At 44.1% G+C, this 24,000-nt stretch overlaps 1 protein-coding gene across 1 annotated transcript in view; it reads right to left on the bottom strand.

The window, feature by feature from the left end:
• Positions 1-24,000, bottom strand: part of LOC121577920 (dedicator of cytokinesis protein 3) — a 255,676-nt gene that overhangs the window by 57,573 nt on the left and 174,103 nt on the right. Inside the window, exons 15-23 of the mRNA XM_045224098.1 lie at positions 7,869-7,993; positions 7,474-7,636; positions 6,955-7,061; positions 6,195-6,366; positions 5,832-5,929; positions 5,631-5,714; positions 4,077-4,177; positions 3,624-3,705; positions 2,250-2,420 (exon numbers count right to left, since the gene is read on the bottom strand). Of these exons, the coding sequence (XP_045080033.1) occupies positions 2,250-2,420; positions 3,624-3,705; positions 4,077-4,177; positions 5,631-5,714; positions 5,832-5,929; positions 6,195-6,366; positions 6,955-7,061; positions 7,474-7,636; positions 7,869-7,993 (1,103 nt within the window). The remainder of the gene's footprint in view (positions 1-2,249; positions 2,421-3,623; positions 3,706-4,076; positions 4,178-5,630; positions 5,715-5,831; positions 5,930-6,194; positions 6,367-6,954; positions 7,062-7,473; positions 7,637-7,868; positions 7,994-24,000) is intronic.

Raw genomic sequence — 24,000 nt, 5'->3', positions numbered from 1 at the left:
ATCACACAGTCATTACACACAGTCATTACACAGAGTCATCACACAAGGTCATCACACAGAGTCATCACACAGAGTCATCACACAAGGTCATCACACAGAGTCATCACACAGTCATCACACAGAGTCATCACACAGTCATTACACAGAGTCATTACACAGAGTCATTACACAGAGTCATCACACAGAGTCATCACACAGAGTCATCACACAGAGTCATCACACAAGGTCATCACACAGAGTCATCACACAGAGTCATCACACAGAGTCATCACACAGAGTCATCACACAGAGTCATCACACAAGGTCATCACACAGAGTCATCACACAGAGTCATCACACAGAGTCATCACACAGAGTCATCACACAGAGTCATCACACAGAGTCATCACACAGAGGTCATCACACAGAGTCATCACACAGAGTCATCACACAGAGTCATCACACAACACAGATTCAGGTGATTGAGGTGATTGAGGTGATTGAGGTGATTGAGGTGTAGGTAGGTGAATGGTTGGAGAACAGACGTGATGATGAAACAGTTGGCGTTTGGAAAGGTTAATAACAAACCAAACACAAAAACACACAAAGGAAGCAAACCAAATAAATTAGTACGGCTTCATTTCAGCTGTGGGTTGGTCGGTGACTTGGTTGAGGGTCGGTCGAGAGGTAGGTTGTTTATTTCTTGTAGTTTGCAGAAGGGGTGGTGATTTGGGGAGGAGGTAGGTAGATTAGTAGGGAGGTTGAGTTTCTTGCTGTTTGTAAAATGGGTTGATGTTAATTTAGGAGGAGATAGGTGGATTGATTGAGAAGTCATTTGTAAAAGGGGTTGGTTGGTTGGTGATTTGAGAGGTGGTAGGTGGATTTCCCGCTGTTTGTAAAAGGGATTGGTTGGTGGTATGTGAAAGGCTTCATGGCAGAGTGAACTGGCGGAATTGATCAGAGGACACATTTGTCAGAGGACGGCCAATACTGGAAGGGACATAGCTACTTACTGAGACAGGAGAGGGGCGAGGAGCATTGGAGCTCCAGGCCTGAGTACAGCTGATGGGGCCTGGGGGCTGTCCCTGTCCAGAGGCAGGCTGGGGGACCTGAGGGGTCTGACCAGGGGGGGACAGGACAGTCAGGGGACAGGGAGGGTCCCGGAGGAGGGGGACATAAGGAGGAGGTAACATGTACATAAGGAAGTTGCAAAAGTTGGCAAAGGCAGGGGGCAAAGAGGGACAAATGAAGACAATATAGTGGCACAGGTTAATTAAACCAAGGAACTTAAATAAATAAAATATAGTGGCACAGGTTAATTAAACTAATGAACGTAAATTAAACTAAGCAAAATGATAACATTTCAAACTATAGATTGTAAAGCGACTGAAATAGCAAAGAGATACTAACTACCGTAGCTAGATTTGAAAATCAACATTTGGCAGCTGCAGAGCTGAAAAGAGAGTAAAGCAATGTAATTGATGTGTTGATGGGATAGATGAGGATTATGCCAACAACATCACGTCCTCATCGCTAGTCTCTTCACTCCCTGGTGGGAAGAATGAATCAATGGTGAATTGGTTGAAGTCTGGAAGTAGGTGACTAAAAAGTCAGTCATCCTCTACACAGCCTTTAAAAGAGATTAAAGACAGAGTTACACACATACAGTGTCTAAGTTATCTTGATGTCCGGATAGAAGATCAGTCCTGAAAACTGCACAATGGTGAGAGTCTAATCAACATTGACTCCCCGCTAGGCTCCCGAGTGGCGCAGCGGTCTAAGGCACTGCATCTCAGTGCTTGAGGCGTCACTACAGACCCCCTGGTTTGATTCCAGGCTGTATCACAACCGGCCGATAGGGCGGCGCACAATTGACCCAGTGTCGTCTGGGTTTGGCTGGTGTAGGTCGTCATTGTAAATAAGAATTTGTTCTTAACTGACTTGCCTGGTAAAATCAAAAAATATAAATAGGCTACTGCTAGGCTAGTTTACTATTAGGCTAGGCTACTATTAGGCTAGGCTACTGCTAAGCTAGGCTACTATTAGGCTAGGCTACTGCTAAGCTAGGCTACTATTAGGCTAGGCTACTGCTAAGCTAGGCTACTATTAGGCTAGGCTACTCTATGTTTATGCTTGGGTGTAGTTTATGTAGGGAGGACTCTAACCTATGTGAAGATGAGTGTCTCTGAGTTGTGGCTGTCCAGACTCAACACAAAGCACTGTGTGCATGTGTGCATGTGTGCGTGTGTGTGTGTGTGTGGATTTCTAACCTGTGTGAAGATGAGTGTCTCAGAGCTTCGGCTGTCCAGACTGAGGACAAAGCGGATGGACTGGAAGAGCTCTTGGATGCTTGCCCTGAACTGTTCTTCCTCCATACCACAGGTAGCACGGGAGTACAGGATCCGAGACTGGATGATGAACTTCAACAGATACTCCAGAGCCTGGGGTGGGGGGGGGAGATAATGATATAGAAATGTTAGTCTAACATTGCCACACTTTCCAAGTCTTCTTCACTTGTGAAAACTGTAAATCAAGGTTATGTAAACAATGTGTAAAAACATTACTTTCTTAATGTAGGCCTAGAAAACGATTAATTTGATTTAGATAAGTATTAAAAACCTGCTGGGGTTTCAGTCTACAATGCTTTTTATCAGGCATTAAGAGGAGGGGGAACAAGGACATAGGTACCTTTAAAATATGCTTTTTAAATGAATAAAACATTATTCATTTTCAGTCGACCTTGATCAATTTTCAGACATAAAGGATTGAGGAGGGCCATCCCAGAGACAGACAGACAGACCCATGGGACATGGATGTAACCAGACATGCTTTCTAAGAACAGTATGGTGGTGCAGACTGTCATCCAATTTTTTTAATAATGTGGATACAATCTATTATTTACAGGGACCCCCTTTTATTGCATTGTGGCATATTTTAAATAAAGCAATGAGTAAGCTTTATTCATATTTTATTCAACTAACTCACTGAGTAGTCTCCTAAACACATTCAATTGAAACTGTACTGTACTGGTATTGCAAATGTAATGATTGTTTTCTGATCAGCTTTTTTTCTGACCAGGAAAAAAATGTTGATCCTTGTAATTTATAAAACATGGGCCAAGGTTTTTTTTGGTCAGGTCACAGGTCAAGGACATTTCCAGCACCCCCCAAACTGAAAATCAAATCAAATCAAATTGTATTGGTCACATACACGTGTTTAGCAGATGTTATTGCGGGTGTAGCGAAATGCTTGTGCTTCTAGCTCCGACAGTGCAGTAATATCTAACAAGTAATATCTAACAATTTCACAACATATACCCAGTACACACAAATCTAAGTAAAGCAAACGGAATTAAGAATATATAAATAAATATATGGACGAGCAATGTCAGAGCGGCGTAGACTAAGATACAGTAGAATAGTATAGAATACAGAATATACATATGAGATGAGTAATGCAAGATATGTAAACATTATTAAAGTGGCCAGTGATTTCTAATCTATGTTTTGTAGGCAGCAGCCTCTAATGTGGTAGTGAAGGATATTTAACAGTCTGATGGCCTTGAGATAGAAGAACTCAAAACATCGCCCCATGTCTATGGTCACAAGTACAGGAATAACTTCCAGTGGAGCATGTTATCCTACCCTCATGGCCTCCTGGATGTGGTCCTGTTTCACCACCTCTGCAGAACGGTCCATGTACCACTTCAGACAGCGGATCAACTCTCTGGATGGGACACACAACACAGGATTGACCATTAATCACAACATAGGTCAGACACTGGTAGGGTCTTCTTTTAGTATTGATAAGGGTTTCACGTAAATATTTATGTTACTTTTCTTAAGTCTCTCTTAATAGCCGTATGTTGAAGCTCTCTGAGAATGGCACATCTACTTTATCTTTAGATCAATGATAAACCACCACATACACATCTAAGGATGAGGAGAAAAACTAAACTTAACTTTGAAGAGAAAAAAACAGCTACAACAAGGGTGTGATCTTGATCAGCAAATAACCAGCTGGGGCTCAGCTGTGACAAGGGTAACCATCTTAACCTCAGCAGCATCATGTCTTTTGTACGACTGACGGAAACTCACTTGTACGCCAGCGCTCCAGCAAAGTGCTTCTGGATGTAAGTGTCCATGACGGGACGGAAGTGATAGTACTTGCTGTCCCTGAGAAGATTAATGATGAACACCTGAGGAGAGAAAGATAGAGAGAGAGGAGCGAGAGAGAGAGAGAGAGAGAGAGAGAGAGGAGAGAGAGAGAGATAGATAGATAGAGAAAGGGAGGGAGGGATACAGAAAGAGAGAAAGAGAGAGGGAGAGGGAGAGAGAGAGAGAGAGAGAGAGAGAGAGAGAGAGAGAGAGAGAGAGAGAGAGAGAGTAAACTTCAATGTAAGAGCACTGCTGGGATTGGGGCCAAAAGCTCGTCACACTTCAATTACATATCTATCACCAGATCCAGTCAGTAGCTGAGATGAGGATCCAACATGGCACCCTATTACATTTAAAGTGCGCTACTTTTGACCAGAGCCCATAGGGCATCACAGAAGAGCCATGGTGCATCCAAAATTGCATCCTATTCCCTATATAGAGTACTATTTTCTGGTAAAATGCAGTGCACCATACAGTACAGTGCATTTGGAAAGTATTCAGACCCCTTGACTTTTTCCACATTTTGACCACCTACCATCTCTGCCCGACCACCTATCATCTCTGTCCGACCACCTATCATCTCTGTCTGACCACCTACCATCGCTGTCCGACCACCTATCATCTCTGTCCGACCACCTATCATCTCTGTCCGACCACCCATCATCTCTGTCTGACCACCTATCATCTCTGCCTGACCACCTATCATCTCTGTCCGACCACGCATCATCTCTGTCTGACCACCTATCATCTCTGTCTGACCACCCATCATCTCTGTCTGACCACCCATCATCTCTGTCTGACCACCTATCATCTCTGTCCGACCACCCATCATCTCTGTCTGACCACATATCATCTCTGTCCGACCACCCATCATCTCTGTCTGACCACATATCATCTCTGTCTGCCCACCCATCATCTCTCCATCTCCAACACAACAGATAGATACCTCTAGAAGGGAGGCTGGGGTGAGAGGGGAGGGATAAGGCCATCTGGGCTAGGCTAAACACTCCCCTGAGATCTGGCCCTGCAGCAGGCAGCTGGCTGGGAGGGAGCTCCTAATAATCACTGGCTCTGGGCCAGCCCAGACAGACTGAGACAGAGTCTGCATCCCAAATTGCACTCTATTCCCTAAATAGTGTACTACTTTTGACAACGCTTCCCTATGTAGGGAGTTGGGTGCCATTTCGGACGCCGACAGTAACACAGACTCACTATCCCTCGTTAATGAGGAGGGGAGATGACAAGCAGACGCTGCATGGAGCACTGCAGCAGGAGATGGATAACTCTGCTGGAGAAACAGGCGTTCAGTGTCATACACACACACACACACACACACATTACACACACACACACACACACACACACACACACACACACACACACACACACACACACACACACACACACACACAAACAAACAAACAAACAAACAAACAAACAAACAAACAAACAAACAAACAAACAAACAATAGAGCATTTCAGAAGGTTTCTCACCAGTGACTGGAACACCAGAGGTCCATACTTGTCAGTGTTGTCATCCAGAATGGAAAACAGGGTGTCCAAGATGTCTTGGAGGAACTGTCAAATAATGAAGATATGAAGATAAATGTTAAATATATGACCGGCCTTTAAACTCAGAGCGTCTCACCACATTTATTCCGAATGTATATTTGTTTTTCCTATAAAGTGGCTAACCTTGACGATCTCCTCTCCACTGACATGGCGTAGTCGTCCCAGGATGTCCATCACTCTGTCTGGGTGGGCCTTCCACTTCAACAACGCAAGCAGGTCCACTACGAACAAGATAATGGCAGCGGAATCAAGATCAGGATCAGGATCAAGATCAAAATCAGCTTGGCTGACAAGATGGTGCTATAAGAGTCAAGTAATCTGTGTGAGCTTGGTGGGGAAGAGGAGAGAAGAGGAGAGGAGGAGAGGAGAGGAGAGGAGAGGAGAGGAGAGGAGAGGAGAGGAGAGGAGAGAGAGGAGAGGAGAGGAGAGGAGAGGAGAGGAGAGGAGAGGAGAGGAGAGGAGAGGAGAGGAGAGGAGAGGACCTACCATTCTGTGTGAGCTTGGTGGAGGAGAGCTGTGTGGAGATCCAGAGGGTCTCCTTGGTGCTGCGTTGGAAGATGAGGCTGGAGGGAATGTTGGGACAGCCATGGAAGTCATCTTTACAGCAGGGCAGACCCAGGTACAACGCATGGTTACTGAACGTAGCGTTCTCATCACACTAGAAAAGAAAGAAAGATGTGAGGTACTGCAGAGTTCAGATGAAGCAGGAGGTGTAGGAGCCGTTTTGGGCTGTTTTTGTGTTGTGTATATGTTGTCTGTCAAGGCTTATCTTTACTTGTTTTGTACACTAGAGGGCATTATATGTTGGGGTCGTGGGTCACTGGTCACACGCGTATATAGATAGCACAGGTGACCAGGAAGGGTTAGCACATACAGTTCTTACCATATCACAGATACAGCTTCTAGAATGCATCTCTCTGCACCTTTTGTATTGGAATATGTGTTTTGGAGCTATTTATATATTATATGTGCAATAAATGGGAACTTCACCCAAAAAGAGTAACGTTTGGAAAGCAGATTTCTTTGGACGTGTTATGGACGGCTCTCTCCTGTGCCAGTGGCCTTTCATAGGGAATCGCCACCACAGGAGGAACACAACTTTTTAGAAGACGTAAAGAAGGCTGACCTTGTAGACGGAAAGAAGGCTGACCTTGTAGACGTAAAGAAGGCTGACCTTGTAGACGTAAAGAAGGCTGACCTTGTAGACGTAAAGAAGGCTGACCTTGTAGACTTAAAGAAAGCTGACCTTGTAGACGTAAAGCTCGTGGCTCTCGTCTGACAGCGTCGTCCCGTCCTCTCTCATCAGTGGTGTGAAGGCAAAGCCAAACAGCTTCTTCTCCGCCTTGTCTTTGGCTGTGGAGAAGAGAGGAAGAACAGAGAGGAAGAACAGAGAGAGAGGAAGAACAGAGAGGAAGAACAGAGAGAGAGGAAGAACAGAGAGGCAATCACTCACTAAGTGTCATATGTACCCCAAATGGCCGGCCCACGGACGAAATAAGTCCTATTGAAGTTTAACAGCTTCCACTGTATTCAAGAGATGCTGAACATTTTCTCTGTAGCTGGCTTTAGAAAGGTCTAGCAAGCAGGAGATGTCAAATGAGTTGTCTTCAGTATAATTTCTAGAACACAGATGTTTATTTTGCGTAATTTGGTCAGCTGCGTGATTAACTTCTGTGTTCATACGTGTTAGACTAGCGAAGTCTCCACACACGTTACTACATTATCATTACATTACTGATTATCTCTAGACCAGACCGGTACTTACTGGAGCAGTGTCTGAACTCGAAGCGTAGGTGTGACCCTCTGAAGCGGTCTATGGGAATGGGTAGTTTAACCACCTCGCTCCAGCGAGGGCTGTTGTTGTGGTAAAGGACAAAGGAGCGGTGTTCACTGATGTGGGGCTCACCACTGCCCAGGCTGATACAGTCCTACAGGAAGACACACACAGGTAATTACACACACACCACAATCACAGACACACACGTAAGTAAGCACACACAGTCACCACATATAATCATTTAGATTGTTTTCATACATATTTTTTTACTGAACACTAAAACGCAGGATGTATAGTCTTGATGGCAAATTAAATATAAAAAGAAATGAAACATATGTGTAGGGTCATCTGACATATTACGGTCGTCAGGACATAACACCTACTTTGAGTCTCTCTCCATCTGCGTAAAGCACGTAGACGGTGACCTCAATGTTCTTCTGGACACTCTTGCCCCCCCTCTCAAAGTCTCCTCTCTCCAGGGTGAGGTACAGGTCGTTACGGATGTCACCTGGGGAGAGAGACAGACACAAACGTCACACAGACAACAGAAATGGGTAATGAACTGATATTAGTCTTCTTTCTGGCCGCTAGCTGTATTCATATGCCAGGGTTCCTATCCTGTAGGAGAGTTTACACCCAGAGCCCCATCCCTCTCCTTCACCTCCCCGCAAATCATGAACTTTTCCCTGGGTAAACACACAGATAACTGGCCTATCTCCACCAGCCGCTGGATGTGCTGCTAGATGCCTCAACACATGATTGATATTTTCTAAACTGTTGACCTGTTCACGCACACACACACGCATGCACACACACGCACGCACGCACGCACGCACGCACGCACGCACGCACGCACGCACGCACGCACACGCACACACACACACACACACACACACACACACACACACACACACACACACACACACACACACACACACACACACACACACACACACAGAGAGCTGTGCAGCTCCTTCCTACCCCAGAGTATTGACCAGTGCTGTCTGGTAAGCTCACATTTCTCATTTTGTCTTGGTTTTAGCTGAAGATATTTCAGACCAAACGTACGTTTGAGATGAATGTTAAAAGCTCAATCCATCATCGTCTATGGCTGTATAATATGATTTATGCCTAAGAAGTTATGGATACTACTAACATGCATATATTAAGAGAAGAACTCTCCCAAAACTCCGTGTTTTAGCAGAGGCAGAGAATATATCAGTTAATTTGATTTGAATATTCTGTTTCAAGAAGCCTTTCTTCCTAAGAACTCAGTGAGTTTCCTGCTGTTCTGCACGGTACTAACCATGAATATTGAAAAGCTTGGAAGTGGGAACAATGAACAACTATTGTCTGTAAGAGTAACAGTGTGTCTTGACTTGTGGGTTATTTCACAGACATACATTACTCAAGTACAGTGCCTTGCAAAAGTATTCATCCCCCTTGGCATTTTTCCTATTTTGTTGCATTACAAGCTGTAATTTAAATTGATTTTTATTTGGATTTCATGTCATGGACATACACAAAATAGTCCAAATTGGTGAAGTGAAATGAAAAAAATCACTTATTTCAAAAAAATTCTAAAAAATAAACAATGGAAAAGTGGTGCATGCATATGTATTCACCCCCTTTGCTATGAAGCCCCTAAATAAGATCTGGTGCAACCACTTACCTTCAGAAGTCACATAATTAGTTAAATAAAGTACACCTGTATGCAATCTAAGTGTCACATGATCTGTCACATGATCTCAGTATATATGCACCCGTTCTGAAAGGCCCCAGAGTCTGCAACACCAATAAGCAAGGGGCACCACCAAGAAAGCGGCACCATGAAGACCAAGGAGCTCTCCAAACAGGTCAGGGACAAAGTTGTGGAGAAGTACAGATCAGGGTTGGGTTTTTAAAAAATATCAGAAACTTTGAACATCCCACAGAGAACCATTAAATCCATTATTAAAAAATTGAAAGAATATGGCACCACAACAAACCTGCCAAGAGAGGGCCGCCCACCAAAACCCACGGTCCAGGCAAGGAGGGCATTAATCAGAGAGGCAACAAAGAGACCAAAGATAACCCTGAAGGAGCTGCAAAGCTCCACAGCGGAGATTGGAGTATCTGTCCATAGGACCACTTTAAGCCGTACACTCCACAGAGCTGGGCTTTACAGAAGAGTGGCCAGAAAAAAGTATTTGCTTAAAGATTTAAAAAATAACCAATCACGTTTGGTGTTCGCCAAAAGCCATGTGGGAGACTCCCCAAACATATGGAAGAATGTACTCTGGTCAAATGAGACTAAAATTGAGCTTTTTGGCCATCAAGGAAAACGCTATGTCTGGCGCAAACCCAACACCTCTCATCACCCCGAGAACACCATCCCAACAGTGAAGCATGGTGGTGGCAGCATCATGCTGTGGGGATGTTTTTCATCGGCAGGGACTGGGAAACTGGTCAGAATTGAAGGAATGATGGATGGCACTAAATACAGGGAAATTCTTGAGGGAAACCTGTTTCAGTCTTCCAGAGATTTGAGACTGGGACGGAGGTTCACCTTCCAGCAGGACAATGACCCTAAGCATACTGCTAAAGCAACACTCGAGTGGTTTAAGGGGAAACATTTAAATGTCTTGAAATGGCCTAGTCAAAGCCCAGACCTCAATCCAATTGAGAATCTGTGATATGACTTAAAGATTGCTGTACACCAGCAGAACCCATCCAACTTGAAGGAGCTGGAGCAGTTTTGCCTTGAAGAATGGGCAAGAATCCCAGTGGCTAGATGTGCCAAACTTATAGAGACATACCCCAAGAGATTTGCAGCTGTAATTGCTGCAAAGGTGGCTCTACAAAGTATTGACTTTGGGGGGGTGAATAGTTATGCACGCTCAAGTCTTATTTCTTATTTGTTTCACAAGGAAAAATATTTTGCATCTTCAAAGTGGAAGGCATGTTGTGTAAATCAAATGATACAAACCCCCCCAAAATCCATTTGAATTCCAGGTTGTAAGGCAACAAAATAGGAAAAATGCCAAGGGGGCACTTTCGCAAGCCACTGTATTCTCAAGTATCAAACGTGACAGGAAAACACTTTTAGATTATTTGCTGAGGTATTAAAGAAGTGAAAGACATATTAGTAAAGTTTAACTACATTAATATTACTACAGTTTGATTGGGAAAGGGGGTACCTAGTCAGTTGCACTGTATAAAATCGAGCACACAGCCATGCAATCTCCATAGACAAACATTGGCAGTAGAATGGCCTTACTGAAGAGCTCAGTGACTTTCAACGTGGCGCCGTCACAGGATGCCACCTTTACAACAAGTCAGTTTGTCAAATTTCTGCCCTGCTAGAGCTGCCCAGGTCAACTGTAAGTGGAAACGTCTAGGAGCAACAATGGCTCAGTCGCGAAGTGGTAGGCCACACAAGCTCACAGAACGGGACCACCGAGTGCTGAAGCACGTAAAAATCATCTGTTCTCGGTTGCAACACTCACTATCGAGTTCCAAACTGCCTCTGGAAGCAACTTTGGCTTGCAAGCTACCCCCTTTTTCCTCCAAACATAACGATGGTCATTATGGGCAAACAGTTCTATTTTTGTTTCATCAGACCAGAGGACATTTCTCCAAAAAGTACGATCTTTGTCCCCATGTGCAGTTGCAAACCGTAGTCTGGCTTTTTTGTGGCGGTTTTGGAGCAGTGGCTTCTTCCTTGCTGAGCGGCCTTTCAGTTTATATCGATATAGGACTCGTTTTACTGTGGATATAAATACTTTTGTACCTGTTTCCTCCAGCATCTTCACAAGGTCTTTTGCTGGGATTGATTTGCACTTTTCGCACCAAAGTACGTTCATCTCCAGGAGACAGAACACGTCTCCTTCCTGAGTGGTATGACGGCTGCGTGGTCCCATGGTGTTTATACTTGCGTACTATTGTTTGTACAGATAAATGTGGTACCTTCAGGCGTTTGGAAATTGCTCCCAAGGATGAAACAGACATGTGGAGTTTTTTTTTGTTGATGTCTTGGCTGATTTCTTTTGATTTTCCCATGATGTCAAGCAAAGAGGCACTGAGTTTGAAGGTAGGCCTTGAAATACATCCACAGGTACACCTCCAATTGACTCAAATGATGTCAATTAGCCTATCAGAATCTTCTAAAGCCACATTTTCTGGAATTTTCCAAGCTGTTTAAAGGCACAATCAACTTAGTGTATGTAAACTTCTGACCCACTGGAATTGTGACAGTGAATTATAAGTGAAATAATCTATCTGTAAACAATTGTTCGAAAAATGACTTGTGTCATGCACAAAGTAGATGTCCTAACCGACTTGCCAAAACTATACTTTGTTAACAAGAAATTTGTGGAGTGGTTGAAAAACGTGTTTTTATAACTCCAACCTAAGTGTATGTAAACTTCCGACTTCAACTGTAAGCCTAACATCACCATGTGCAATGCCAAGCGTCAGCTGGAGTGGTGTAAAGCTCACCGCCATTGGACTCTGGAGCAGTGGAAACGCGTTCTCTGGAGTGACGAATCACGCGTCACCATCTGGCAGTCTGACGGATGAAGCAAGGTCACAAAGCGAGGTCCATACAGAAATGGTTTGTTGAGATCGGTGTGGAAGAACTTGACTGGCCTGCACAGAGCCCTGACCTCAACCGCATCGAACACCTTTGGGATGAATTGGAACGCCGACTGCGAGACAGGCCTAATCGCCCAGCATCAGTGCTTGACCTCACTAATGCTCTTGTGGCTTAATGGGAGCAAGTCCCCGCGGCAATGTTCCAACATCTAGTGGTAAGCCTTCCCAGAAGAGTGGAGGCTGTTAAAGCAGCAAAGGGGGGGACCAACTCCATATTAATGGCCCATGATTTTGGAATGAGATGTTTGACGAGCATACCTTTGGTAATGTAGTGTATGTTGTAAGCATTTGTATCGATCTTGTGTGAATGTTGCTGTTTATATTTACTATAGAACTGTATCTTTGTAAGCTGTTTATACTGCATATTTACTATAGAACTGCATCTTGTCCGACTTGCCACAACTGAAGTTCCTTCTGGATAAATAAAGTAATTCTATTTCATATCATACCTCAATATTAATGAATACAACAGATGAAGATATCCCAACCTTACATCAGATACAGAGCTTCCATATGGCTGTTTAGTAAAGACCGGAGAATAGGAAGAGAGAGGCCGCAAGATATGAAGGTATTGGGAAAAATGCTTTCTTCGCTATTTTCGGAAACCACATTCCGATGCTATATGAACGTGACGGGCTGAGACAAGCTTTATCCATTTGCCTGCTCCACAGCCAACCAGCCAGCCAGCCATAGATAACACTGTTATCTGGACACAGGCAGTATGAGGGTTTATCCAACAGGGTAGTGTAGTGTTTATAGTGGATATGAAATGGACTACTACTCTCTCTCTCTCTCTCTCTCTCTCTCTCTCTCTCTCTCTCTCTCTCTCTCTCTCTCTCTCTCTCTCTCTCTCTCTCCCTCTCTCCCTCTCTCTCTCTCTCTCTCTCTCTCTCTCTCTCTCTCTCTCTCTCTCACTCACAATCCACTTGCAATTGCAAGTGGAAACAGATATGCTATTAATCTCAACAGCCCCGGTACAGAAGAGATTACCCTTAAGAATGGAGGATTGTGAATGCTTTAAATAAGAATATGAAGAAAGACTGACAGACGGTGTATGCCAGGGATGGTACAGTAAGATAAAATGTGTTGATACCACTTATGTGTTAGTCTAATATGAATACGAACACCGACAGTTGATGTATCAAGAGGCTAGGCGGGCAGCTCGGCTCAGCCTGTATCTTAGCAACATGATGAGCTATGGCTGTAATCACACTGTGGATCGATGGTAACGCAGGCTTAGTAGATTGGACTCCATTAATAAAGCTAAACTCCCAGGAGCTAGCTATGACTCACACACACACAAACACACACACACACACACACACACACACACACACACACACACACACACAGGTTATTTCAGGGGGAACAAGTTGTAGCTAGACCCAGTCGCTGTTGAAGCACCCTGTTGATTTGAGAGTACTTCACAGACTAGCTAAGACAGTTCTGTTGTGATCGACTGAGGGTCAAACCCAGGTGCTGTGCTAGGCTGTACGGGGATAGTTCTGTTGTGATCAACTGAGGGTCAAACCCAGGTGCTGTGCTAGGCTGTTAAGCTAAAGCATATGCATTAGTTTGTGGAAATAACACTCAGGTCTCAGGTTAACCAGCCAGCCAGCCAGCCAGAGCAAGTCAGAGTGAGAGGCAGAGTGAGAGGAAAAGTGAGAGGAAGAGGAAGAGTGAGAGGAAGATGAAAAGTGAGAGGAAGAGTGAGAGGAAGAGTGAGACGAAGAGGAAGAGTGAGAGGAAAGAGGGAGAGGAAGAGGAAGAGGAAGATGAATAGTGAGAGGAAGAGTGAGAGGAAAAGGAAGAGTGAGAGGAAGAGTGAGAGGAAGAGGAATAGTGAGAGGAAGAGGAAGAGGAAGAGTGAGAGGAAAGAGTGAGAGGAAAGAGTGAGAGGAAGATGAATAGTGAGAGGAAGAGTGAGAGGAAGAGGAATAGTGAGAAGAAGAGGAAGAGGAAGAGGAAGAGTGAGAGGAAGAGTGAGAGAAAAGAGTGAGAGGAAAGAGGAATAGTGAGAGGAAGAGGAAGAGGAAGAGGAATAGTGAGAGGAAAGAGGAATAATGAGAAGAAGAGGAAGAGGAAGAGGAAAGGGAAGAGGAAGAGTGAGAGGAAGAGTGAGAGGAAGAGTGAGAGGAAGAGGAAGAACTAGAGGAAGAGGAAGAGGAAGAGTGAGAGGAAAGAGTGAGGGGAAGAGGAAGAGGAAGAGTGAGAGGAAAGAGTGAGAGGAAGAGGAATAGTGAGAGGAAGAGTGAGAGGAAAGAGTGAGAGGAAAGAGGAATAGTGAGAGGAAGAGTAAGAGGAAGAGGAATAGTGAGATAAAATAGGAATAGTGAGAAGAAGAGGAAGAGGAAGAGGAAGGGGAAGAGGAAGAGTGAGAGGAAGAGGAATAGTGAGAAGAAGAGGAAGAGGAAGAGGAGGGGGAAGAGGAAGAGTGAGAGGAAGAGTGAGAGGAATTAGTGAGAGGAAAGAGGAAGAGGAAAGAGGAAGAGGAAGATGTATAGTGAGAGGAAGAGTGAGAGGAAGAGGAATAGTGAGAAGAAGAGGAAGATGAAGAGGAAGGGGAAGAGGAATAGTGAGAGGAAAGAGTGAGAGGAAGAGGAAGATGAAGATTGAGAGTGAGAGGAATAGGAAGAGTGACAGGAAAGAGTGAGAGGAAGAGCAATAGTGAGAGGAAGAGTGAGATGAAGAGGAATAGTGAGAGGAAGAGGAAGAACTAGATGAAGAGCAAGAGGAAGAGTGAGATGAAAGAGTGAGAGGGAAGTGGAAGAGGAAGAGTGAGAGGAAAGAGTGAGAGGAAGAGGAATAGTGAGAGGAATGAGTGAGAGGAAGAGGAATAGTGAGAGGAATGAGTGAGAGGAAGAGGAATAGTGAGAGGAATGAGTGAGAGGAAGAGGAATAGTGAGAGGAATGAGTGAGAGGAAGAGTGAGGGGAAGAGGAAGATGAATAGTGAGAGGAAGAGTGAGAGGAAGAGGAATAGTGAGAGGAAAGAGTGAGAGGAAGATGAAGAGTGAGATGAAAGAGTGAGGGGAAGTGGAAGTGGAAGAGGAAGAGTGACAGGAAAGAGTGAGAGGAATAGTGAGAGGAAGAGTGAGATGAAGGGGAATAGTGAGAGGAAGAGGAAGAACTAGATGAAGAGGAAGAGGAAGAGTGAGATGAAAGAGTGAGGGGAAGTGGAAGTGGAAGAGGAAGAGTGAGAGGAAAGAGTGAGAGGAAGAGGAATAGTGAGAGGAATGAGTGAGAGGAAGAGGAATAGTGAGAGGAATGAGTGAGAGGAAGAGTGAGGGGAAGAGGAAGATGAATAGTGAGAGGAAGAGTGAGAGGAAGAGGAATAGTGAGAGGAAAGAGTGAGAGGAAGATGAAGAGTGAGATGAAAGAGTGAGAGGAAGAGTGAGGGGAAGAGGAAGAGGAATAGTGAGAGGAAGAGTGAGAGGAGGAGGAAGAGTGAGAGGAAAGAGTGAGAGGAAGAGGAATAGTGAGAGGAAAGAGTGAGAGGAAGAGGAAGAGTGAGAGGAAAGAGTGAGAGGAAGAGTGAGAGGAAGAGGAATAGTGAGAGGAATGAGTGAGAGGAAGAGGAATAGTGAGAGGAATGAGTGAGAGGAAGAGGAATAGTGAGAGGAATGAGTGAGAGGAAGAGGAAGAGTGAGACGAAGAGTGAGAGGAAGAGGAAGAGTGAGAGGAAAGAGTGAGAGGAAAGAGTGAGAGGAAGAGTGAGAGGAAGAGGAATAGTGAGAAGAAAGAGTGAGAGGAAGAGGAATAGTGAGAGAAAAGAGTGAGAAGAAGAGGAAGAGTGTGAGTAAGAGGAAGTGGAAGAGAAATAGTGAGAGTAAGAATGAGATGAAGAGGCATAGTGAGAGGAAGAGTGCGAGGATGAGTGAGAGTGAGAGGAATAGTGAGAGGAAGAGTGAGATGAAGAGGAAGAACTAGAGGAAGAGGAAGAGGAAGAGTGAGAGGAAAGAGTGAGGGGAAAAGGAAGAGGAAGAGTGAGAGGAAAGAGTGAGAGGAAGAGGAATAGTGAGAGGAAGAGTGAGAGGAAGAGGAATAGTGAGAGGAATGAGTGAGAGGAAGAGGAATAGTGAGACGAAGAGTGAGAGGCAGAGGAAGAGTGAGAGGAAAGAGTGAGAGGAAAGAGTGAGAGGAAAGAGTGAGAGGAAGAGGAATAGTGAGAAGAAAGAGTGAGAGGAATAGTGAGAGGAAGAGTGAGAGGAAGAGGAAGAACTAGAGGAAGAGGAAGAGGAAGAGTGAGAGGAAAGAGTGAGGGGAAGAGGAAGAGGAAGAGTGAGAGGAAAGAGTGAGAGGAAGAGGAATAGTGAGAGGAAGAGTGAGAGGAAGATGAAGAGTGAGAGGAAAGAGTGAGAGGAAGAGGAAGAGGAATAGTGAGAGGAAGAGTGAGAGGAAGAGGAATAGTGAGAGGAAAGAGTGAGAGGAAGATGAAGAGTGAGAGGAAAGAGTGAGAGGAAGAGTGAGAGGAATGAGTGAGAGGAAGAGGAATAGTGAGAGGAATGAGTGAGAGGAAGAGGAATAGTGAGAGGAATGAGTGAGAGGAAGAGGAATAGTGAGAGGAATGTATCCAAGATGGCATAGTAGTGCAGTTCTGTTTTTGTCGTGTGTCTGTAAATAGCCTGTAAATACCCTATTTTTCTGTATTTTTCTTACATATTTCCCTATCAGACTTTTCATCCTTCTACAAAATATACTTTCCTGCAACCCGCCTCACTCAATGTGAACGGATTCTATTATTGACTTACCTTTATCTAGAATCTAGAATCTCCAGTTGAAACTAGCTAGCCAGCTAACTAGCTACTTGCTATTAGCCACAGCTAGCGGTATTTCACCCAGAACATTGGATTTTTTTTCTGCGGGATTAATTTTAATCACTGGACATTAATCACGGATATTCGGCCAGTCTGCACAGCTGCATTATCGACCCAGAACATATCAGTTTTTCGCCGGAATCACTGAATCACTGGACCTTTAACTCCGGATTCATCGCTACCAGCTGGCTACAACAAAACGGACGGCTGTGGTCTGGCTAATCATCCTGAGCTAGGCCCATCTCCGGCTATCTACCTCTCTGTCAACGCGGACGGGACCACCTAGTGTTGACACGGAGCCCCGCCGATCCTACACGACTGGTCTGCCGAGCGAAATCGCCTGATGTGGTTACGACGTTAACCCACGAAGATTCCATCTGCTAGTCGGCCCGCTAGCACACGCTAGCCGTGACCTCTTACTCACTGAGTGCTTCCCACCGGACCTTATGATAACTCAGCTATACAGCTGATGTCTGCTGGACTGTTCCTTTTTACGGTACTACATCCTGTTTATGTTTAGCCTCAGCCCAAACATGGTTAGTTTATTGTTGTTTCGTTATTTCTAATTGTACTATTTCACTGTAGACCCCCAGCCTAGCTAAACCTGCCTTAGATAGCTCCCTTTGTCCCTCCCCTATACACGCGGAGACCGACTCAATTGATGCCTCCAGCGATGCTATCTCTTTCATTGTTACCCAACGCTAGGTTTACCTCCACTTTACTCATATCCTTCCATATCCTTGTCTGTACACAATGCCCTGAATCTTTTCTATAACACCCGGAAATCTGCCCCTTTATTCTATGTACCCAACGCACTAGAAGACCAGTTCTTAAAGCCTTTAGCCGTATCCTTATTCTAGTCCTCCTCTGTTCCTCTGGTGATGTAGAGGCTAACCCAGGCCCTGCAGCCCTCAGTATCACTCCTACTCCCCAGGCGCTATCATTTGCTGACTTCTGTAATCGCAAAAGTCTTGGTTTCTTGCACATAAATATCAGAAGTCTACTTCCTAAGTTTGAGTTATTCACTGCGTTAGCACACTCTGCCAACCCTGATGTTCTAGCAGTGTCTGAATCCTGGCTCAGGAAGGCCACCAAAAATTCTAAATTTCCATCCCCAACTATAACATTTTCCGTCTAGATAGAACTGCCAAAGGGGGTGGAGTTGCAATCTACTGTAGAGATAGCCTGCAGAGCTCTATCATACTATCCAGGTCTGTGCCCAAACAGTTTGAGCTTCTACTTCTAAAAATCCACCTTTCCAGAAATAAGTCTCTCACTGTTGCCGCCAGACCCCCTCAGCCCCCAGCTGTGTCCTGGACACCATATGTGAATTGATTGCCCCCATTTATCCTCAGAGTTTGTACTGCTTATGACCTAAATTGGGATATGCTTAATACCCCAGCCATCCTACAATCCAAGCTAGATGCCCTCAACCTCATGCAAATTATCAACGAACCTACCAGGTACAACCCTAAATCCGTAAACATGGGTACCCTCATAGATATCATCCCACTAACTATACCCTCTAAATACACCTCAGCTGTCTTCAACCAGGATCTCAGCGATCACTGCCTTATTGCCTGCGTCCGTAGGGTCCGCGGTCAAAACCACCCCTCATCACTGTCAAACGCTCCCTAAAACACTTTAGCGAGCAGGCCTTCCTAATTGACCTGGCCCAGGTATCCTGGATGGATATAGATCTCATTCCGTCAGTAGAGGATGCCTGGTTGTTCCTTAAAGTAATTTCCTCTCAATCTTAAATAAAGACATGTGCCCCATTCAAAAATACAGAACTAAGAACTTCGATATAGCCCCTGGTTCTCCTCAGACTTGACTGCCCTTGACCAGCACAAAAACATCCTGTGGCGTACAGCATTAGCATCAAATAGCCCCCGCGATATGCAACTTTTCAGGGAAGTTAAGAACCAATATACACAAGCAGTCAGGAAAGCAAAGGCTAACTTTTTCAAACAGAAATTTGCATCCTGTAGCACTAACTCCAAAAGTTTTGGACACTGTAAAGTCCATGGAGAATAAGAGCACTTCCTCCCAGCTGCCCACTGCACTGAGGCTAGGAAACACTATCAACACCGATAAATCTACAATAATCGAGATTTTCAACAAGCATTTTGCTACAGCTGGCCATGCCTTCCATCTGGCTACCACTACCCGGCCACCAACTCTGCACCCTCTGCTGCAACTTGCCCATGCCCCCGCTTCTCCTTCACACAAATTGAGACAGCTGATGTTTTGAAAGCGCTGCAAAATCTGGACCCCTACAAATCAGCTGGGCTAGACAATCTGGACCCTTTCTTTCTAAAACTAGCCGCGAAATTGTCGCAACCCCCTATTACTAGTCTGTTCAACCTCTCTTTCATAACGTCAGAGATCCCCAGAGATTGAAAGCTGCAGCGGTCATCCCCCTCTTCAAAGGGGGTGACACTCTAGATCCAAACTGCTACAGACCTATATCCATCCTGCCCTGCCTTTCGAAAGTATTTGAAAGCCAAGTTAACAAACAGATCACCGACCATTTCGAATACCACCGTACCTTCTCCGCTATGCAATCCGGTTTCCGAGCTGGTCATGGGTGCACTTCAGCCACGCTCAAGGTCCTAAACGATATTATAACCGCGATTGATAATAGACAGTACTGTGCAGCCGTCTTCATCGACCTGGCCAAGGCTTTCGACTCTGTCAACCACCGCATTCTTATTGGCAGACTAAATAGCCTTGGTTTCTCAAATGACTGCCTCGCCTGGTTCACCAACTACTTCTCAGAGATAGAGTTCAGTGTGTCAAATCGGAGGGCCTGTTGTCTGGACCTATGGCAGTCTCTATGGGGGTGCCACAGGGGTTCAATTCTTGGCCGACACTTTTCTCCATGTATATCAATGATGTCGCTCTTGCTGCTGGTGACTCTCAGATCCACCTCTACGCAGACGACACCATTTTGTATCCATCTGGCCCTTCATTGGACACTGTGTTAATAAACCTCCAAACGAGCTTCAATGCCATACAACAATCCTTCAGTAGCCTCCAATTGCTCTTAAACACTAGTAAAACTAAATGCATGCTTTTCAATCGAACGCTGCTGGCACCCGCCCACCCGACTAGAATCACCACTCTCGACGGGTCTGACCTAGGAGTATGTGGACAACTACAAATACCTAGGTGTCTGGTTAGACTGTAAACTCAACTTCCAGACTCACATAAAGAATCTCAATCCAAAGTTAAATCTAGAATCGGCTTCCTATTTCGCAACAAAGCCTCCTTCACTCATGCTGCCAAACATGCCTCGTCGAAACGGACTATCCTACCGATCCTTGACTTCGGCGATGTAATTTACAAAATAGCCTCCAACACTCTACTCAGCAAATTGGATGTAGTCTATCACAGTGCCATCCGTTTTGTCTCCAAAGCCCCATACACTACCCACCACTGCTGACCTGTACGCTCTTGTTGGCTGGTCCTCACTACATGTTCGTCGGTCAAACCCACTGGCTCCAGGCCATCTATAAATCACTGCTAGGCAAATCGCCTTATCTTAGCTCATTGGTCACCATAGCAGCACCCACCCGTAGTCTGCGCTCCAGCAGGTATATCTCACTGGTCATTCCCAAAGCCAACACCTCCTTTGGCCGCCATTCCTTCCAGTTCTCTGCTGCCAATGACTGGAACAAATTGCAAAAATCTCTGAAGCTGGAGACACTTATCTCCCTCACTAACTTTAAGCATCAGTTGTCAGAGCACCTTACCGATCACTGCACCTGTACACAGCCCATCTGAAATTAGCCCGCCCAACTACCTCATCCCTATATTGTTATTTATTTTGCTCTTTTGCACCCCAGTATCTCTATTTGCACATAATCTCTTGCACATCTAGCATTCCAGTGTTAATACTATTGTAATTATTTTGCACTATAGCCTATTTATTGCCTTACCTCCATAACTTGCTACATTTGCACACACTGTATATATATTTTCTGTTGTATTTTTGACTTTATGTTTTTTACCCCATATGTAACTCTGTGTTGTTGTTTTTATTGCACTGCTTTGCTTTATCTTGGCCAGGCCGCAGTTGTAAATGAGAACCTGTTCTCAACTGGCTTACCTGGTTAAATAAAGGTGAAATAAAAAATAATAAAAAAATGAGAGATGATGTGTCAGGCACGGACTTACACCAATTTACCTCCGTCTCTAGGGTGCAGTGGAGGGCAGTGGTACATGTACAGATATTATATATTTAAACATTTTAGGCATATGATCACACTGGTAATATGTAATTTGTTTTATTACTTGTGAGGTACAGCTGAGTGAGCATAATAATTGGCTTAAAAAAAGTCTGAGGGGAGGGAGCAGCCTCTCGCCCGACTCACTGTCCTTCCGCTGAGAAATGGGGACACAGTCTTCCAGCTGATGACGAAACTCAAGTTGCACTGCATTATTTCTGCCTCATGCACCAATTCATGTTGTTACTCCTATGACCAGAGAAATTGAAATATTCCTTGATATAAAAAAAAGAAGCCGCTATTAATAACAACACAAGCTTATTGAAACACTTTGCTATCCTATTTCATTACAGCTGCAGTGCTGGTTGTAGCGTGAGTGGAAGTAGGGAGAACGCACATTTTATGGCTCATAAAAATGTTGAACAAAGTGTTGACAGTGCAGAATAACAACTTAAACTTACTAATAAAAACAGCAGCTCTTTGCTGTATTCGTTGAGTCTCTCTCTAGTCATGGTTTTCAAAGTTTTGAAATCTCATATGTTGAACTTTGCTGTGCGTTCGAGGCTTCTTTTTACAGTCTACGGTGAGGAAACTGTGCAGACACGGTGATCTGAGCTATCTGATTGGCCATCAGTAGGCCTATAAGTGCACTTGATTTGCTCTCTGGGCCTGCAGACAGGGCTGCTGTATCAAGTGCACTTACCACCAACAGCGCCAAACAAATAAATAAATAAATATGAGCGCAAGGCTTTATCGTTGGGTTTTTTACAGAAATGTTTGGTGATCGACTAGGAATGCCTTGAAGATCGACCAGTGGATTGCGATCGACCGGTTAGTGACCACTGCTCTATAATGTTGTAATGTTGTACTGGCTACTGCTGCCTTCTGGCCAGGTCTCCCTTGTAAACGAGACTCTGTGTCTCAATGACACTTTCCTGATATCTCATCATATAAGTCTATTGGAATGATGATAGACACAGAAACTGTTGAAGGAGACTATACTTGACCAATTAAATTAAGCCATGCTAAATTTAACCATAGCTAGCTTGTAGTATGTAGCATGATACAGTGCTCTCATGAACTTGTCTCCACTATAGCTAAGCGCAACGGACCCTGTACAGGGCCCAAAACAAGCGCTCAGAGTTTAACTGGTTAACTTGTCTCCACTATAGCCAAGCCAGCCAGCCACATAAATAATGGCACTGGTTTGTGTTCCCTCATTTGGGGCTAAGACCCTCAGAGGGAAATGATTTCATTATTTGGATTGAGTCAGCCGAACACTACTACATATGTAGGATCTTAATTTGATCACCTTGTTACAGGAACATTTAAAAGGCTTTTGAAGTTTGTAATTTTTACTTTGACATTTCAAAATTGATTTTCCCTTATTATGAAAGTAAAGGTTATCTTAATAGAAAAAGACTCAAGTAAAAGTGAGTCACCTAGTAAAAAATACTTGAGTAAAAATCTAAATGTATTTGGTTTTAAATATACTTATGTATCAAAAGTAAAAGTATAAATCATTTCAAATTCCTTATATTAAGCAAACCAGACGGCACCATTTTCTTGTTTTTTAAATGTATTTACGGATAGCCAGAGGCACACCCCAACACTCAGACAGCCTTTACAAACAAAGCATGTGTGTTTATTGAGTGCGTCAGAGGCAGTAGAAATGACCAGGGACATTCTCTTGATAAATGCGTGAATTGGACCATTTTCCTGTCCTGCTAAGCATTCAAAATGTAACAAGTACTTTGGGTGTCAGGAAAATGTATGGAGTAAGGAATGTAGTGAAGTAAAAGTTGTCAAAAATATAAATAGTAAATTACAGATACCCCCAAAAAATTACTTAAGTAGTACTTTAAAGTAATTTTACTTAAGTACTTTACACCACTGCGTGTATCAAAACCTACAACATTTTCGTAATTATAATCCACGTAATAATTCACATTTCCTGTTGTTGTAGGATTACTTTCCTGCTGTAGCAAACTCTCTCAAATTAAGATCCTACATCTGTACTACTCAGACCTGGGGCCAAATACTATTTGACAATCTTTCTAATACTTTGAGTATTTGATTTAGCCTGCCTGGAGTGCCAGATAGACAGGGTTTGTAGTTTCCATTAGTTCTATTAAATCAGGGAAGCTCAATAAATCACAGATAAAGTATTTGAAATTATTTCAAATACCATTTGAACCCAGTTCTGCTACTTGCCACCATCAATCCTGTGGAGAAATAAACACATCTATAAATACGATCTCTCGGACCCATCGGTCACCCAGACTAATTGATCTATTGGCATTTCACTTCAACATGGATTTGAACTGATTAGCTTTGCACGTGAATGATTGGGCTCCCGAGTAGCGCAGCGGTCTAAGGCACTGCATCTCAGTACTAGAGGCATCACTACAGACCCCCTGGTTCGATTCCAGGCTGTATCACAACTGTCCGTGATTGGGAGTCCCATAGGGCGGCGCACAATTGGCCCGGTGTAGGCTGTCATTGTAAATAAGAATTTGTTCATAACTGACTTGCCTAGTTAAATCAAATAAACATTTTTAAAATGCAGTAGGACCTGAATGTAACACAATAAGGAGAGCTGGGAAGCAGATCCTTCTTTTAAATGATAAAGATGAGCTGGAGCTAGTCTATTCACAAACAAACTAACTTGGGCTGAGATGAGAATGGTGACGGATAACGGAATGAGGATTTAGAAGCTGAGTGGAATATTGATTTGGGGGGAAAGTGAACATGACATCAATCATTAAGTAGACTAGAAGAATGTGGACCACAATGGTGTAGACAGACAGACAGAGAGACAGAGAGACAGAGA

This window comes from Coregonus clupeaformis, chromosome 12 (genome assembly GCF_020615455.1).
Source record: "Coregonus clupeaformis isolate EN_2021a chromosome 12, ASM2061545v1, whole genome shotgun sequence".
NCBI classification, from domain to species: Eukaryota; Metazoa; Chordata; class Actinopteri; order Salmoniformes; family Salmonidae; genus Coregonus; species Coregonus clupeaformis.
Note: the sequence above shows the minus strand (reverse complement) of the source record. Positions and strands in the feature narration are given on the sequence as shown.